This window comes from Heterocephalus glaber, unplaced genomic scaffold, assembly GCF_053883595.1.
Source record: "Heterocephalus glaber isolate CG9 unplaced genomic scaffold, H.glaber_assembly_v1.0 deba00001523, whole genome shotgun sequence".
NCBI lineage: Eukaryota > Metazoa > Chordata > Mammalia > Rodentia > Bathyergidae > Heterocephalus > Heterocephalus glaber.
Genome location: NW_028258327.1, coordinates 29,894,106 through 29,913,340, shown reverse-complemented (window position 1 = coordinate 29,913,340; position 19,235 = coordinate 29,894,106). Strand labels below are relative to the sequence as shown.

Here is a 19,235-nt window from a genome sequence, read left to right as displayed (position 1 = left end):
CTACTAGAATACATCCTTGATGTCATCATAAATCTTAAATGTAGCTACAGTATTCTTAGAATAAGTCACTTAGCCTTTTGCACAGGACTGAAGTATGGAACATGCTAGCTAAATCTTATAGTACGAAGTCCGGCCATTTGAAAATGTCATGGATTACTGGTGCAAATGATAAAGCATGCAAATGTAAAGCATGTCTTTATTTACCTTTTATATATTCATTTCGGTATAAGCAAATGGCTAGATTCTGAAATTCACTGTGGAATGACACATTGTTTTGCATGACTGCCACTTCCTTGGTTCATTAACATGAATAATAAATAATCAATTCAGGAGATCATTTCTTCTCTATCCTGAGGTTAGTTCCCATCACCAAATGTCCTGTGTCTACAGAAAGTGCTGTAGATCCTGAGGTCCCAACACTGTAGCAATAGAAGTTGTGAGAAGGTCTCTTACTGTACATTCTCTCCAAGGGTCTCTTATGTTGAAATAATCATCTCTTTAGGTTGGATTTGTGGGTTATAATCTATCACTTTGTGCAGTAATTAAGATGATTGTTTTAAGGGTTTCTGGAAATAATAAAAGCAACGTTATGCTGAGATGATCAGATCTTTTAATTAATAATCCACAGAAGGGAATCAAAGTAAAAATAAGATTATTACATGAAAGAAATAATCATGGATTTCCATTGTGCTGGAAGTGCCTTCTAAACAGAGATTTGTCTTGAAGCGTGTTCTACTGGTCTAGGTCCCTGGACTTCATTCTGTGTTTCAGGTAATCTGCAGCACTGTTTGTATTCCAAGAGTGAGAAGGTGCTGGGATCCAGGGATCTGGGGGCCAGAGTCATCATTCAGTCTTTCCCAAAGGAGCCCAGCTGGGTCCAGCTGAAGGGGGTGCAATTCCAAGACATGGGGCAAACCTTCCGGAAGCACCTGAGCTCCATCACTCTGGTGGGAGCAATGAGAGGTAAGGGATCAAAAAACTTCTTACTTTCTGTCTTCTCCCCTAAGGCACTTATGGGTTGTACATAATAGGGGATTTGTGGGATTTGAGGGATTTGTAGATGGATACTACTTTATATTCAACATCAGCATTTTTCAACTTTAGTGTACCCAAAAAATCATTTGTAGAGTTTAAAGTTGAGCCTAGGTATCTGAATTTTAAACATGCTCAGCTTATTATTCTGGAAGGAGTCAGTTCAGGAGTAAAATTTGAGAAACATCACTGATATGTGGAGAGAGCTGCACAGCCTTGTGCCCTGAATCTTGCCACTACCACTTACCAGTGCTGTGACTGTAGGCAAACTGACATCGAACAGCATAGATAATCAACACTATGGGAGTCCAGGCAGAGGAAAAGGCATTTCTATGTGAAGTTGTCCAACTTGGAGGAGTCTTCTGCCTCAGAGCATGGCAGAGGAAGAGCTGAGACGAAGGTACTTTTCCTGGGAACATGGAGCAGACAGGTGTGCAGAGCTTGGCTAAAGCTGCAGATACAGAAATGAGCATGAAGCATCAATTTCAGGTGAGAACCACTCAGGGAAAAATAAAATCGGAACCAGAAGAAAAGAATATGGCCAGATGTACTAATAAAAGTTCTGAAACTGAGGTCAGAGAGATGTAGGAGCTTCCAGGATGCAACCCTAACAACAAAGCTGATATGCAGAGAGGAAGAGGTACAGATGCTAAGTAATGAGAACAAGAGCTCCATTTCTGAGTGATCCTCCAATTCCCCAACACATCTAATACTCACGCTTTCATGTTTTGCCTTTGTTTAAAGGGTGCTGCTCTAGGAGATTCAAAGGTTGATGCCTGAGCAAAAGACATCAGGTCAACATGTGTTGCCCATGGGGCTGGAGAAATAGGGTTGAACCTTTACTAGAGTTTCAATGGGTAATGAATGACAGAGTGAGCCTTGAAACTATTAAGAGCAGAGTCTCTTGCTAGCCAACTACAGTTTTTTTTTCCTCTTTTCAAATCATCTGCATATCTTGGGTGTCTATCCTAATTTGCTAGCTATTTCTTTATTTATTCCAGTCATTTAGGTTGATACTTCTTAACATGGTCCCTTTCCTACTACTTTGGGTCAACGGGTACTTTTGTGTCCTTCTCTCGAGTACTTTGGTTGTCACCTGCATGCAGAATATTTGATGCAGATGCCAGTGAAAGAGAGGGTTATAATCACACACAAGTTATCATTTGGACATAATGAACCCCTCTTCTTCAAAATTCACTGATTTTACCTAACCTTTTTTATGGAGTAGGTACCCTTTTAATCAATTTCTATATATTTGATTTTGTTTGATAAAAGGATTTAATGCATATTTTTAGAAATCACTGCATTAAGATATTATCCTCTAGAAGTCCCTGTTGAAATAAAAATATATTTCTTTATATAACAAGGAATAAAACATTAAACCTGGTGTCAGAGACTTCTGGCATGTTTACACCAAAGAATCTTTTATCCTGTGTGGCCAATTGCACCCAGCCCCTAGAGTTGGAAGGAACTGGAATCTTTGCACAGTACTTTAAAGGGTTTACCAGTTCTTGAATTCTACCCATAAGAGCTACTCAGATATATTAGTTCTTATTGGTTGTCCAAATGGACAGGCAAATTATGATGGGATCATATCCTGGAGATTCAGAGTTAGGAAATCATCTGTAGCAGGTAATGTTTCTGAAAAAAGTAGGTTTGGGTGGGTTAATTAATAGAGTGGATCCTTTGTAAGTAATATAAGGATCCCTACTACTAAGGGAGCTGAGATTGAGGGAAATTAGAGATCCACTGTCTATAAGACATTATAATTGAGAATTTTCTGGGTAGTTCCAATTTTCAAAATATTCTATAAACCAGTATCCTAGATATATGGCATCATATATCTCTCTCCCTTCCTGGTAATAATACTAGGCTCCTTTATATGGATATATATTTTATTATCCAAATAATAAATTTTCCTCCACCCGGTTGAAGATACACAAATATGAGTCTACTTAGTTTTGCTCATATTTATATCTGTAACTTACTGCACAATCCCTAAAATATAAAGTCATGCATTTTTTATCCATGAGGGTACATTTTGAGAAATGTGTCATTAGGCGATTTTGTCACCATGTGAATATCATAGAGTGCTCTTATACAAACCTTGATGGTGTAGATCAACAATGTCCAGTGGCTTCTCCATGCAATCAAGAAAAGAGGAAAACATGAGATGTATGAAGCTACTGTTGGCATAACATAGCATACTGTTTTATGGAAAAGTTTTTTATTTTTATAAGTAAAGGAATACACTCTAAAATAATAGAGTAAACACATAAACCAGTTACACAGTCATTTATTGTCATTATTAAGTGTTATGTATGCTACATAATTATATGTGGTGTACTTTTACATTACTGGTAGTGCAGTAGGTTTTTTTTTTTTTTGCCAGCATCACCACAAACACATAAATAATGTATTGTGCTTCAAAATTTTGACTGCTGTCCTGTTGTGATAGGAGCTTCTCATTCCATTATATTTCATGGGCCCACCACTGTATATGCAGCCAATCACTGACTGAAATGACATCAAGTGCAGTGTGACTATAGTTGATTATCAGGGAATATTTATTCATTGACTGATCTAGGCTGTATAATCCAGTTCAAGGGCCAGAGATATAAAGACTAGATCCAGTGATTTTCCTAAATGTTGATTCTTTTTAGCATTACAGAGGATACTTTCCCTCTAACTTCATAAACTTTCCATATTCAAATGTAAGAGCCATGATTACCAGGATTTGCTAACAATTTGGAATAGAAATCTCTGTCCATCTTGGGCTAAGACTGTCACTGCTTTGCAAGTTACAGATATTAATTTGTTTATAAGATATAGCTCAAGAAGTAATGATGACACCTCCTTATCAAGATGTAGCTTTCAAAGATCAGAGTTTATCCATAAGCATTACTCTCCATAGTCCTTACCCTCTCATTTACCATATTGGGATGAGAATTTCCGCCAAACCTGGTAGTCAGGTGGAAATCCTGACAGCCATGGGTTCTTTTGTGGTTTGGCCATACTTTCTTTTTCTCTGATGATTTTCTTTTCTGAGACTTAATCCTTGGATTTCAACCTGTTTATATTTGAGGACCATTAGCCTGAGTTGCCCATTTTCCTGATTTAATTGCCCCTTCCAACTCAACTTTTGAGTTTTCTTGTTATCAGGAAGATATTTTTAGTTATGGCATAGCTTACTTTGGATATGGTCAGCAGAATCCAAGGAGTGTGTGAGATCTAGTTGTGATTTCCACCTTACTCTTTCTTGTTCAGGTTCCTACATCAGGGGCTGCACAGTTTGGAGCTCTTTCAGCAGAGGTCTAGACCTGGGCAGGACCTGGGGCCTGGAGGTGGACAGTAATGTGATCTATAAGATTTTAGGCCATGCACTGCTGGTTGGTAAGTAGAAGGAGCTTGTTAAATTTCTGCATGCTTGAGAAGGATGCCTAGTTTTTTCAGAGAATTTTCCCCAAATCTTTAATTCCCAATTTATAAAATTTTGGCTTTCTGAACCTTACAAGTATGCCATGGTTAAAAATTCTGAACTTAAATGTAGTCATCACTGATTGACTTACTAAACTTTATAAATAAGAAATTGATCTTTCAAAGTTTTAGTTCAGGTTAACAAATATAAAATGGGAGGTTTAAAGCTTACTGCCAGATATTTTCACAATAATGTTAAGTCACTTAAATATGTGCATGTACAGTCTCACAAACTTGAATGAATCTGTCACACTTGAATGTTAGCCAAAGGCTTAAAAAGTCTTTAACTCTGTCCTTAGTTGCTCTTGTGGCTTGGGAAGACATTCATGATTCAGAATCTTTTAACTGGTGACTTGTTTTCACTTTTTGTCTCTTACAGTTCATTGCAAAATCTAGAAAAGTCTGAAGTTGTATCATATCATTCCTCCCCTTAAAACCCTTTAAGAGTTTCTTATTGCTGTTAGAATATAAACAAAGATTTTAATATAGTTTGAAAGATTGCTTCAGTGATTTTTTTTGTCTCTGTTAATCTCTGTAAACTTGTCTTGCTCTTTTTCTCTCCCTCTGTACTCTAGTGACACTGATCTATTTCATTTTATCCTTTCAAAAAAAACCATACTTTCTTTAGTCTCAGGATTTTGCTTAGCTCTTTTTCTTTGTTCAAGCTACTCAGTCTCAGATTCACCCCACAATACCCCCAAGTTTAGTCCTTCCGTTTAAGCTCTTTAAGCACCAATCAGCACTTCTTGCTGTAAAATATGTCATGTTTCTGATCATCTGATTATCATCACTTTACCACCAGATTCCATGAGGACATTGTTTACTTAGCATTTAGCATATTAACTCATACATTGTAGGTCTGTCAGTTGAAAGAAATGAATGAATAAATGAGCAAAGGGTCTCTGGTTGTATCCAAATGATAAAGCAAATCAGGTTCACTAAAAGGAAGAATATAATTCTATTTGGTAAATAGATTTTTATATTTAAATTAACTCTGATATTATTGGGGGAAATGTACATTTTTTTTTTTTTTGGTTCTGGGGATTGTACTCAGGACCTTGCACTTGTGAGGCAGGCACCAGAACCACTGAGCTAAATACCTGGCCCAAATGTACATTTTATTTAAGAACAATCTGTTGAGATAAATGCTTCAAAGTTTCTATGTGGACATGGTGGTTAACACTAGTAATACCAAGTCTTGGGAGGCTGAAGCAAGAGGATCACAAATTTACGGCCAGCCTGGGGTACATCATGAGTTCAAGGCTAGCCTAGATTACTTTGTGGGACCCTGTCTCAAAAAATCAAAACAAAATAAAGGCTGCAAAGCTTCTAATCCTGAGAGGGAAACTGTTTACCAAGGAAATATCGGTCATATGAACTTGCTTTACTCAAGCTCTAAGAGGCAGAGCTGATACTTGAGGTTATCAGGGACTGAAAAATATGATGATTAGAAAAAGACATACACAAGGAAGGCAAAGTAGCACATGTAGGATTGACTTTGCTTAGTGTCACTTTTGTCTGTGTAAGGAACAAAACCTCTGGCAGTAATTCAGGAAGATATCCTAACAATATTCTTTTAGCAGAAAACAAAGAGATGAGATAGACATTAGCCATGCAAGAGAAAGAACATTTTTGGTCTTGGATATTGCAAATTATAGACTCCTAACCTCGAATGTATTGCAAATGAGGAATTAAAATATTTGTTATTATTATGCTATAGGTAAAGTACTCTATCTTAACAACTTTGTACATCCAGACTCATGAAATGACATAGGAGACAGAGGTACACAAAGACTGAGGATCTCATAAGGGGTTCTGTGCGCCTGCTCCCTGTCACTATCTCTCAAGTGACTCATCTCTGTATCTCATGGCCCACGTGTGCTCTTCTACTCTTTCACTGTGTGTGAGGGTCTCTGGTCTCATCCAGCCTGTTCCTCCAGAACATTCTAGACCTTCAAGGGGAAGAGGGAAGGATGTAGATAGCTGGTGGTCAATTTGAAAACCTAAGAACAAGGCTGAGGCTGACAAAGAATTTGACAGAGGAGACGGTCACTTAGACTCCATCTAGGAAGTAAAATAAAAGATGTATTTCTCTGCTCTTCATTTTATTGAAAGTGAACCTTTGACCCATGATACTCTTGAACTAAAAGTCCATATGATCTATATCTCTTTGTTTAGTTTATAGATAAAAACACACACAAAAAAAAATCAAAACAGCCAACACTCAAAGAATAAATACTGTTGCAGTGTCTCTTGTTTTCCTGAGTGGCATCAGATGTTCTGAAGTAACATAGTCTTTTGTTCTCAGGGACATATATGGAGATAAGCTATATCCCTTGGGAGTTTATTCCTGGAAGAAAACATGGTAAATATGTAAACTGATTTTTAAATCTATAACAATCCATTTATAGTGGTCATGTATTTTATAAGAAGATCTGATGGCAAAATGTTAGATATTTTAAATTTGTTGAGCTAAATATCTTCTAAAGCTGTACACAAACATATACACATTTATATGAAATATATTACATGAACTGGGATGTATATTAGTAGAAGCAAAAGTGTTGGGTTGTGTAAATTTTAACTGTATTTGTAAATCCTTGGGTTTTATTTGTTTTTAAAAACTAGGCTGGTCAGAACAGGGGAATATAGTAAGAAACAACGTGATAATCAATGTTTCTGGTGCCGAGGGTCTCTCCAGTCCTGAAATGTTGACACCATCTGGCATCTACATCAGCAGTCCCAACAACGTTATAGAGGTAAGAGCTTCAGCTCCACCAGAGGGTCACAGCTGAGAGGGCATAAAATTCATTCCAAATGCACACTGGAGCAGCAGTGTCAGTGATATGGTTTGAAATGATTGCTTGCCACACATTAATATCAAGAAATTAATTTATGACTGCATTAAACTTTAGAATAACTACAATCATTTTCTGAGTATTCCTATAAAGCCTCTTTGAAGAAATGCCTATATGGAGCAAACAAAGTAAATATTAATCATTTTCTGGCTATTTAGATTAATGCAAACTATGAGTATCTTCCTGAATTACCCACCATGGATGCTGATTTTATTTCTTCTGATTCTAGTACCAATTGCTTTTACTCTCTTACTATGTTAATGTGGATATATCATTTCCTTATAACAGTGTTTCAGACTGAATCATGAGGTGTATGAGATCATGTAAGATTTTTAGGAGGATATAGGATTCTTTGATGATCTTAATTTTTTATCATTATTTAATGCAACTTAACATTAATTTCTCTTGGGAAAATTTTAACCACTTTATGAAATTAAATTACAGTTAACTGTACACTTAGCTGTACAGCTTAATCATAGATTTGAGAATGAGGAATTGCATCAGAACAATGGAAGAGCATTTTTTTTCCCTTTTCCAATTCTTTTATCTCATGGACCATCCATGGAAGTGGTTAAGGGCCTCTTTCTTTCAGGACACTGCTCTGAGGATCTATTGTATCAGGACAATTATGTCATGTTTCTGAGGAATTCAGAGGATTAGTGTCTTTCTCACTGATCATCTATGTTTAATTACCTCCAGCTGAATCACCCACCCTCATAAAAGTTGTGGTTATCTGTTCAACCCTCCTTAGACTCTTAATAGCACTTACGCTGAGCACAGCACTTACACACCATTTTAGGTGCCTAATAGGGGTGGCTAATATGTCAGTAAGGAATGGAGGCAGAACTGCATGGATTGTAAGAAATCCAAATCTAGGCAAGTTGCATTTAACTTGACTTCAGGGCTTGTTGCATAGTTTGCCAAAAGCTTTGGGGCCTCATGCACCATGTTTATGTGCTCTTTCCTGGGTAGCAGTCCTGACTACCTTGAAATGTCTATTGGGAAGGACACCATCAGGGTTGACCAGCTCATCCTCTTGCATGAAGCTGGGATACCTATCTCTCTGGCTGAGTACTGCATTGTCTCCAGGACAGATGTCCTTGTCCTGGCCACTTGCTGCTAGGAAGAAGAGGAATTGGCTACGAGCCAGGAGCCATCTGAAAAGCTACTGGGTCACCTTAGCCTTTGTGGGCTGACCTGTAGAAAAATACCCAGCCAGAAATGGGAAAATTGTCTAGAACTAGCTATTTTCTCTGTCTTCGAATACCTTCCACATCTATCCATTTGCGTCTTTCCTCTTCTATATATAGCAATTTACAAAACTTTAAAAACGCAATGCATATGTTTTGAGAATGTTATGTTGGGGGTAAGTTGATAATAGATTCACTAGGCATATTTCTAACGTATTCATCTTTAGCAACCTTAAGATTTTGTAGTTCTCTTTTCATTTGCTTATTAGCTTGTAGGCCCTAGCACAATCTCTAAAACATTGCTCAATAAAAATGTGCTGAATATAATGAATGAATGTTAGTATAAATCTATAATCAAAGAATGGGAAGGAAGGAGAAAGACAAAAGAGATTCTAATATTCCAAAATAATTTTGATGACAAAGATAATTTTAATCAGTGGCAGCATTTGAATCCTATGGAACTTATCTGTTAGTGTTAAATCTTGTGAAGTTCAGCTCAGTTTTTTCAGTTGTCCCACTACCTTTCTGTTATACTGTGGCTTTTTAAATTCTGTTTTCTAGAATGTGCCATCATTAAAGGTGCAAGAGATAGCAGGGAAGATGTAGAAAAACATAAAAGCTATGAACTTCTTTTGACCTTTAGGGCTCATGAAGGTCATTTTAGTCATTGAGCAAGTGGGACATTAGTGTTTATTAAGAATGTCCTGTGTGGGTGATACCCTTAGTATTTTGATGAATATATTCTAGAGATATACCTTTATTCCAAAATAATAATGAGGAGTTGAGAATAATAGCAACATGTATATATTTGTGTGCATGTGTGCAACGTGTGGAACAGAAAGAGATGTGGTGGAGAGACCTGCCCCACCCCAGGTAGTTCTGGGGTTCAGGAGATCGAGGAGCTGTTTCATTGGTGATGGCTTTCGTGTCCTGCTGTGTCGCTGGTTCAGGTTGGAAATCTCCTTCAGGGAATGTACTCAAGCCTTGTATGTCATTGCATTCCTGTGATTAATCAGGATTGTCTTTGTTACTATAAACTTTTAATTTTGAAATGATTCCAGACTTCCAAGAAGTTGTAAAAATGTAACAGTTCCTATGTGCCCTTTACCCAGCTTCCTCCAATGATAACATATCCAGGGTCATGAAACAGTGTCAAAACCAAGACATTACATTGGTGTGATGGTCTTAATTGAAGAAGATGGCCTAATCATCTTGTCTGGGTAGCTACAAGGAAAGGAATTCACCTTGGCTTCTAGTGAGTTGCTGTTACAGTTCATTTACCTTCAACCCTGCAGAGTACAAAGGGATTTGAAGTGCAGCATTTCCTTTGTTTTCCATCTACAAGTGGTCTGCTGTCCTCCTGCCCAGGCTGCTGTTGAATTACATCCAGGGCAGTTTCTTTGAGGAGCAAAATCTGAGCTCTGTGCCATCTTACCAGTGAGGACTCACATGTAGTATTGTGTTTGAGTCTCTAGTGCCCTATGACATTCCTCCTTTGCACACTCCTGCATCCCTGTACCCTCTGAGAGGACTCCATGCCCAGCCTGCTTTCCCTCAGCAACCCCAGCATCGGAGACCCTGGCCTCTTTCACAGAAGTTCCTTGTATCTGTCCATCTTTCCAGAACACAAAATCTGTATGATCCTATTTCCATCTCCTCAGGCTGGAAAGGTTTTGCTCTCAGACAGCAGGATAGTTCACACTCAAGAGTTTCAGTTTCCCATGTTTATGTAGTGCTTGGAAATTTCCTAGGAGCAGACTCTTGTTTAGGATAGAATGTGGAAAAACCCCAAAGAAGAGCCCTTTGGAGACATTCATTTAATTTAAGGGGAATTTGTTCTGGTTTGTGAATCAATTTCATAAGGAATACTGTGTTTAAAGGCCCAGCCTCAGTTCTCTAGTTCTCTCCACTCAATAGGTAATGCATATTTAAGAGCTGCCTGAAGGGTTAACTCACTTTTTTTTTTCCTGGTGACTATAGACACACACCTCAAGGAGCTGGCTTACTTGGGCAGTTAATTTCTCTCTGGAATCTCTCCTGCTTGAATGTCCATAATACATTGACTTCTGCAAAGAATTGATTTCCACACAAAATTCCCTGCTTGCCTTAAACCCTTCCCCACAAGCCGCTGGCTGCCTGCATAAATGTGTGGTTTCCTCCTGAATCATTTGTAGCATACCTAATTGGAACTGCAAGTGAAAGAGCTGGGAAGTAATGTGATCTGACTGCTGATGTGCTTTTTTCATAAGAAAAGTGAGCCTTATCAGTTAAGGAAAGACTGCATTTGAGATCTCCTGCCCAACTATCAGTGCATTTGGAAAGTATTTATATATGATCACTCAGATGTTCCATAAATGTGAATGGTACTGTGGCAGATGAGTCAGTAAATTCATTCATTCACTGGAAATGCATGCTTTCCCAACACTTCTTCTGACAATGGTGATGAATAAGGATGTAGTTCCTGGAATACTTTTTTTTTTGGTATTGGGGATTGAACTTGGGACCTTGCACTTGTGAGGCAGGCAGTGGAACCACTGAGCTAAATTCCCAGGCCTGGAATACATTTTTGAAATGTTGGAAACATTCTTCTCCTAAAGTCTTGGCAATCAATGAGCATTTCACTAATAATGAAATAGCTGTACATGCCCAAGTGAGAGTATCACTTTTAGCCTGTAGTGTATACTTCTCATTGTTTGTATATTTGCAGAAAAGGTGGGTCTTCAAGGACCCTCCCACCCCCTTCTCGGACCTTCAGTTCTCAATTCTTCAGACCTATGGATCACAGATGTAGGTCACATGTGTAGTGGAGACACAGCCACTAGGCATAAGTTATCTAGAAGGTGGATCTACATATGTACTGTTCTGGGAAACGTTTGAGTTGTGTAATCGTAACTGAGAAAAGTGGCTCTGGTGTCGCTGTGTGTATCTATAAGTGCTGCAGAGATCTATTGGGCATTTTTATTTACCAACTCAGAGATGGATTCTTCCTGTGGCTGAGACTCATTAGTGCATATCCTGTTTTCTAGGACAAGGGAAGAATTGAGATAATTGATTTAATGCTAGTAAATGTTATTTTTGGGAATGACTAATGGCAGCTTTGCTTGTTTTAAGAGATATAAATACCCTTCTCTTAGAGACTATTAAAGCATTTTTATTATAATGGACTATGTTTTTATATTTAGGTTGGGGATACAGACTCTGACAAAATTTGGAGCTAGAATACTGACAAGTGAGCATGAGTTATTTTAATAATACATAGCTCCAGTAGACTGTAGAACAGGGTATGTCTGCTGTGGTAGTTGCCATTTGGGGCCAGATGATCCTTTGGGGTTGGAGCTGTCCTCTGTGTAGCAACACCTCTGGTCTCCACTTACTGAATACCAAAACCAGTTTCTTCCACCATTTTAATTGTGACCCTCAAAAATATCTCTGGAGATTTTCAAATGTTCCCTGATTATCCTTGATTGACAACTAGTACACTAGGCTATGTCTCCCAGGATCATTAATGTCTTAGAGATAGCCTGGATTCTCTGAAGTTGTGTTAATATTTTGAGTGTAATTCAACTTAATATATCAATGATAACCCAAAAGTCACTTTTGCTGAGTACCATGTGGAAAGACATGTGACCAGAATTGTACATGGCCACCGGAAATTGGAGAACTGCTCAGAATTCAAATAATGAAGTGCAGTAGAGAGTGGACTGACCAGTCCACAAAGAAAAGAACATTCAGTAATTCGGTAAAAAAAATGAGGATTAATTGTCTATTTACAAACACCCAGGCAAAAATAATCTTTGGGTCTGTGGCAGATAACAAGCTAAAGTCTGGTAAACAGCGGTGATTATTGCTGATTGTGTCTGCATGGGCTGCCCCTCCAACCCCCTTAAATCCTCTTTTGTAGGGGTGCTGCTACTTTGTAACTGCCACATGTCACTATAGGTCAGAGAATTACCTTTAATAAGACTCAAGTTCTTTCATTTAGGAATTAACGTCAATAAAAATATTACTCTAGAATAAAGCCATAGAATGAAATGTGTTTACTCAACCTATGGAAAATAGAAAACAGTATAAGTAGAAGGATGTAAGTTCATTAAAGGAGGAGGAAGGTCCAGAAATTCCAGCAATATAGGGATCCAAATGTCATGTCCTCTTTTTTCTACTCTTGGGAAATGCCTCCTGTCCATGTCTATGCGTGCCCTGAGCCAAGAAAGGTTTTCTTGCCATGTGGTAAGGTGGAAAGGATTTTATATTATTGGTATTCTTGGTGTGAAAAAGTAACTCCTTAGTTTAATCTGACCTAGAAAATTCTCTCTACTGTTGGGGAAACATATTTATGTAACAATATCAAAAATATTACCCCAGTCCTGTCCAGCAGGTTACTGGTACCTAAAAAAGTTAACTTACTTTTTCCCTTGTGATTACAGACACACATCTCAAAGAGCTAGCCTACTTGAATAGTTAATTTCTCTTGCTTGAATGCCCCTGATGCGCTGATTTCTGCATTGCTCAGTATGTGATGTCCACTTCTGAAGAGGCCACAGAAAATGCCTATTCTGCTCCTATCCTGGTCATAGGACTTTGTATTCTACAGTTTATGTTGCTTTACTTGTATGCTATCCTTCAGCATCTTGACTCTGAGTCTGGCCTTTGTTCTTCTATCCTAGACTGAAGTCTCTGACATTTCCAGACTTGGGCTTGGGTGGAGTTGCTTTGACATCTATTGATTTTATGACTTTCAGAAAGTTACTCAACATCCCTGAGCTTCGGTTTCTTTGCTGTGACAACTGTAATAATAATATATAACTCATAGAATTGTGCAAATGAAAGACACTGTAGAATCTGGTACCTGGACTGTAGTGGCTTTTTTATAAACTTTCTCTACAAGTGTTATTGTGATGATGATGATGCTTGTTCATAATTTCAAAAAAGAAATATCACTAAGGAAAACAAAATGATTGGATATAACTGTAGGTTGTACTGAGCTGGACAGGCTTTTAGATTCTCATCCTGGTTTCCTAGGTTTCTTTCCTCCTTCAGTTTTTTGTCATGGTTTCCATTTACAGTGGGTTCTCAAAGCAACTCATGGTAAAATCAGCAGGAAATGGAGACCTGCTAGTGTCTCTCCTCTTTGAACATCTTCTAGGACTCTGTGTAACTAGACTGTCCAGGTTTACTTTCTTAATGGGCTCCAGAAAAGCAGTTCTCCTTGTGAGGTCAGAGATCAGCTGCATCAGAACCTTCAGACCACCTTACAGTGCTCAAGATGCACAGTACTGTTCCCCTAAGTCTTAGTTACTGTCTTGTTGCTAAGGCAAAAAACCCAACACCTGAAAGTTAAAGGCAGAGAGATTTATTTTGGCTCACAGTTTGTAGAGGTTTCAGTCCACAGTTGGGATGGTTCCAAGGGAGGTAGTCATGAAGAGGAGAAACAGTTCATGGCAGGAAGCAGAGAGCAATCAATATCTTTCCAAGCCATACCCTCAAGGCCTCACCTCCTCCCTCTCACCTCCCAGTATCACACATAACCACAGCCCATCAGTTGAGTAATCCAGTGTCACACATCCATGAGCCAGTATCACACAATTATGATCCAGTCACTTCCCAAAAGCTTCCCCTATGAGCACATGAGGCTTTGGGGAGACCTTTAGATATAAGCCATAACATCATCTCTTCACTGTCTCCACCTACTGAGCAGAATATCTAGTGGCAGGGCCTGGAAAGCTGTGCCTTATCTACCCCCATGGTAGGGTTCCCAGATAAAATACAACATACCTGGCAACAAATCAGTTTTAAGTATAAGTGTGATCCATACAGTGGTTGGAATACATTTACACTAAAAAAATTCAATTTTGAATCTGAACTTTGAATGTCACTGGGCATTCTGTGTCTTTATTGCTAAACCTGAAAGCCCTATCCAGATACACACTAAAGCTTATGGAACTAGGAAGATGCTCCTAGCTGATCCCCTGTGAGCCCTGTGTATAGAGGCAACAATTGCATAAAAATGTTTTTTTCAGAAAGATGTTTGATGCCTAACAGTGCCACAATCCTCCCTTCTCATTCTCTTCTGTGCTCTGAGGCCAATATTCAGGATAAGCATTCCAAATCATGTAGTGTTTATTCCTGGGCTTGAGTAACTTTGAGATGAGACACCTGGTGGTCTTTGTCCCGTACCATTCAGGCCACATCAGACCCTGACATGATCAGGGATGGACCAGGTGGGATCCTCAGATATTCACTCTATTGGGGTGGCACAAGGTTTAGTCTGAGACAAGCTGAGCAGACTGTTCTGAAACTTCTCTTCTCTGGGTAGATCTGGATGGGTTGGCCTGGGACTGGCCTCTCAGGCTAAGAGAGACAGATCACATAAATACGTAGGAAGTAGTCCAGCAGCTCCATCAATTGGCCTTTCATTTTGCTCACTAATAGTGGCCCCTGGGCAGCAACCTGATGGGGCCCTGTATTTTATCAGAGTTCTGTCTCCCTGACAGAGGAAAGAGAAAAGAGAGCTTAGGGTCCCCTGGGGTTTGAGAGGGGACTCAAATGCAATTCAGGACAAGATACATAGAACAGCCAACATGGAATTTAATTTATTTCTTGGAGTTAGGAAGGTACAAATGCAAATGCCTACAGTGGTTGGGTGGGTAGCATCAGCAAGCAATGCAAAGAGGTTGGGACCACTGCAAAATAATCCATAGCCCAAGAAGGCAGGATCTTGTCATCTCCAGTTGGTCCATGGCTTTCCTATAGCATTTTAGGCCAAGGAAAGTTGAAATAATGAATTTTTGTACTGTCTCCTAATTTTAAGATGTTGGAAACAAAATAAAAATTTTTGTAAACATTGTGTAGGTCAAGTAAAATACATCCGTATATGGTATCAGATGCTTTAGGAAGTCAGTTTTCTCCTCTGTCTTTTCGTGTATTACATAGCAACAAAAATGTTACAGATAGTTCATAGCATTTATAAAGATAATCTCATTGTATTTAATTTGATCAGAATTAGATTTTCAGACACATGTGGTTCAGTGGAAAATTTAGATTTTATATGAGCATATAAAAGACAATAATTATTTAGATATTAAATCCTATGAAGAAATATCAAGGTGATTTTATAATCTAAGTAGCGCAAGAGTTGTTGAAGAGATTTGGGTTATAGTTGAGCTCAGCCACTGTCTCAGAGCTAAGGCTTGGCTAATCCAATCACCTGACCTTCAGTTCATTGCCGAATCATTGATTTGTTCCAAAGATCAGAGAGAACATTGGGTGACCTTGGCTTTGAGATGTGTCATTGCCTTGACAGTCACTATGTGTATTTACATAGAACGTAGAGGAGAGGCTTAGGTTAGGTGTCACTTGTAACCTCACTGGAGAAGCTTAAAAGAAGACCTTCACTTGAGATACCAGCTGTTGAGATGGGCAAGTTAAAGTCTACTGAGAGCTGCCTAGAGAAAGGGTAATGGGAAGATAGTTTCATTTTGAGGGGGAAAACTAAGACCGAAAATGTTTCAGGATTAGACTCTCTTGCTAAATGAAGTAAATCAGATGCAAATGTTAAATATTGGCTTCTCTTATATGAGAAACCTGAAATATAAATAAATGAATAAAATAAATGCAAGATGATAGGAAAATAGAAGGCAGACTCTTGGAGACCAGGGAGGGGATCAGAGGTAGAAGGAGAAGGGGGTTAAGTGATTGAAAATGACTAAAACATGGTATATGCATGTATGAAATTCCCCAAAATGAACATATATTATTCTATATTGCAAATATATATTATCAGAAAGTACAAAGTGCAAATACGAATTTTTCTTTTCAGCAACCATAGCACACACGGAATAACTATTTTTTAAAACTATTCTTAATTTCTGTAGGAGAACAGAGTTTGTGCTTCTGGTTATGGCTATTTTTTTCATCTTGTGACCAGCCAAACATCGCAAGCTCCACTCCTCTCATTCACCCAGAATGTTGCACATTTCTGCGTGAGGTAACTGGGAATAGTTACCTACATTTGGGGTATAATGACTCTGATTTATCACTTTTCTGTGGAATACTCGCAAAAGAGGTATAACTTTTGGCATTGTTTGAGATCTGGTGATGTGACAGTATAAATATTTCTTAAGTCATTTTAGTAAAGTATGATTGACATACAAACATCTGTACATATTTAGCTGTACAAACTTGATAAGTATGAGGATATGTATATACTCGTGAAACTAACCTACAATCTATTCCACAAATATATTCATCAGCTGTAAAAGTTTTTGTTCCTGGTATGCTTATTTATTTATTATAGTAAGAACCCTTGAAATAAGATAGGTAACCTCTTTGTAAAATTGTGGGTATACAATACAATACTGTTAAATATAGGTGCTATGCCATATAGTGTATCTCTGGGACTTATTCAACTTTCATAGTAAACTTTTGTATATTTTGACTAATACCTCCTTGTTTCCCTCCAGCCTCTGGCAACCACCATTTTATTTTCTGCTTCTAAAACTTGGAATATGGTAGATTTCTAAGGGTATATGCTCATAGGGTAATGCTAATATAAGGGTAGCATTTCTTCTTCTGCATTTTCATTCAGCCTCACCCAACACAGTGTCCTTAGTTTCACCCACATTGGCACAAAGAGCAAAATTTCCCTGTTTTGAAGACTGAGTGATATCACATTGTATGCTTATGGCACATTTTCTGTATTCATTCATGTGTTGATGGACATTTAGGTTGCCTCTTTGTCTTCCCGACTATGATGAGTAACTGCGTAAGTATTTTAGATCATAAAAGTTTGGTGGTTATGGAAAGAGACAGGAGTCACATGACAAACCGTCAGAACAGCATGTACCTTTTGTAGCTAGTTAGTATGGGAGAGCGAGCGAGCGAGAGAGAGAGAGAGATAGAGAGAGAGAGAATGAATTTCAAAGTGGTTGACAACAACCAGTAATGCCAGGCTGTAGGGAGCTGGTAGGTTTGGCTCAGGACCCCAGTGGAGAGATCAGTCTTGGAGAAGAGACTCTTTGCAGGTGACTTACTTGCTTTCTGAATGAAGAGACTTGTTCATAGTCTTTGTTACATGTAGGGTAAGGCCATCTGCTAAGAGTAAGGACATGTGAAACAAGATTGGGTGGAGAATTTGAAACACATGGGAAAAATACTGACTTCAGAGCCTGTCAGACCTTGAATCAAATCCTAACTCTACAACTTATAAATTCCTTTTATTTTTTTTAATAGTCTGACCCACTGAGCTGAGGGTGTAGCTAAATGCTTATCTACCATGTGCCAGATCTTGGTTCAGTCCCCTGTACCAGAAGTATCAGATTCCTTATTTGTAAAGTGGGGACAAATCTACATTGAAAGTTTGGTGTAAAAATTAGAGATGATTGATATATTGCATCAAGAAGAGCATCTGGAATATAGTAAGAAACTAATAATTGATAGCAATAAATAATTATAATATTAGTAATATTGTTAAATCATGATAGGAAATCATAAGAAGAGTAGAATAAAGAATATGAAAAATTGTTAAGCAATGTTGAAGCATCAGTCAAGGCTGAGATTAGTTCATGTATGATGAAATTATCATTATGAATATTCAGCAGCTTTGAGCAGTCTGGAAAGGTGGACTGTAATGGTGTCAGAGGACAGCAATTGTAGGACACTGCAAGTAAAAGAACAAAAGGTGAAAGAATTACCAGTGTTGGTATCCACTCTCCTGTGTGGAGGACAGTCTAGGGAACTGGGTAACGTAGCATGGACCATGGCAATTGCCTTGTGCAAAGATCTTGGAGAAAGTTACAGACTGAAATAGAGAGGAAAGTCTAAGGAATGAGGAATTACACTTAGAAAGGGTCACAGGCCTTATTTATTTTCACTTCTCTGTATTCATTGGTTTTATATCTGATAAGGGGTTAGTTAATATCCAGAATATATAAGGCACGAAACTCAACAGTAAAAAACCAAATAATCCAATTTGAAAATGGACAAGAGACCTAAAGAGACATTTCTCAAAAAAAAATAAGCAAGTTGCCAAAAAGTATATAAAAATGCTTAAAATTATCAATAGAAAATGTAAATCAAGAAAATGTAAATCAAAACCATAATGAGATATCATCTCCTAGCAGTTAGAATGAATAACATAAGTATGGGCAAAGATAAGGAGAAAAAAGAAAACTTGTACACTGTGAGTGTCTTTATGAGGTGTGATTAAAAAAATACAGTGTGTGCTGCTGCCCAGTGCCATCCAGCAGAAAGGCAAGATCATGCAAACATTATGGTGTATGCGTTGGTATACGTTTGAGTATTGGAACATTATTGCATGTTGCACATAATTATGTGTAATCACTATGTATCAATTTAAAAAATATGTACAAAAACTTTTTTAACTCCAATGAGAAAAAATTGAATGTTAAAGACATAGCAGTTGGCTTAATTTCATTCTTTTTTTACTTTTTAAGGTTTGGGCTCTTTGTATATCCTAAATTTCAGCCATCTTGGGATCATAACACTGGCCCCACTCTGTTCCAAAATTTCAGGGTTTGGGGAAGTGCAGGTGGTGTTCAGGTAAGTTTCTTAAGCTTTTTAAAAACTGAAACTGTTATTTGATTTTTTTCCCGATAATTTGTTGTCATCTCTATTGAAAGGGGAATGATTTGCTGAGGAGAGGATTATAATGTTATCACAG

General features: G+C 38.0%; 1 protein-coding gene across 15 annotated transcripts in view; it reads left to right on the top strand.

Annotated features, from left to right (window-relative positions):
- The window catches only part of Pkhd1 (PKHD1 ciliary IPT domain containing fibrocystin/polyductin), a 513,180-nt gene that overhangs the window by 203,948 nt on the left and 289,997 nt on the right, over positions 1 to 19,235 (top strand). For all 15 annotated transcript variants that reach the window (XR_015441583.1, XM_087188170.1, XM_087188168.1 and 12 more), the window contains 6 exons: positions 772 to 963; positions 4,300 to 4,425; positions 6,818 to 6,874; positions 7,138 to 7,268; positions 16,429 to 16,541; positions 19,009 to 19,114. Coding sequence is in view for 14 of the 15 variants with exons in the window: in XM_087188170.1 (XP_087044296.1) it covers positions 772 to 963; positions 4,300 to 4,425; positions 6,818 to 6,874; positions 7,138 to 7,268; positions 16,429 to 16,541; positions 19,009 to 19,114 (725 nt within the window). In the remaining variant the exon portion in view is untranslated. The remainder of the gene's footprint in view (positions 1 to 771; positions 964 to 4,299; positions 4,426 to 6,817; positions 6,875 to 7,137; positions 7,269 to 16,428; positions 16,542 to 19,008; positions 19,115 to 19,235) is intronic.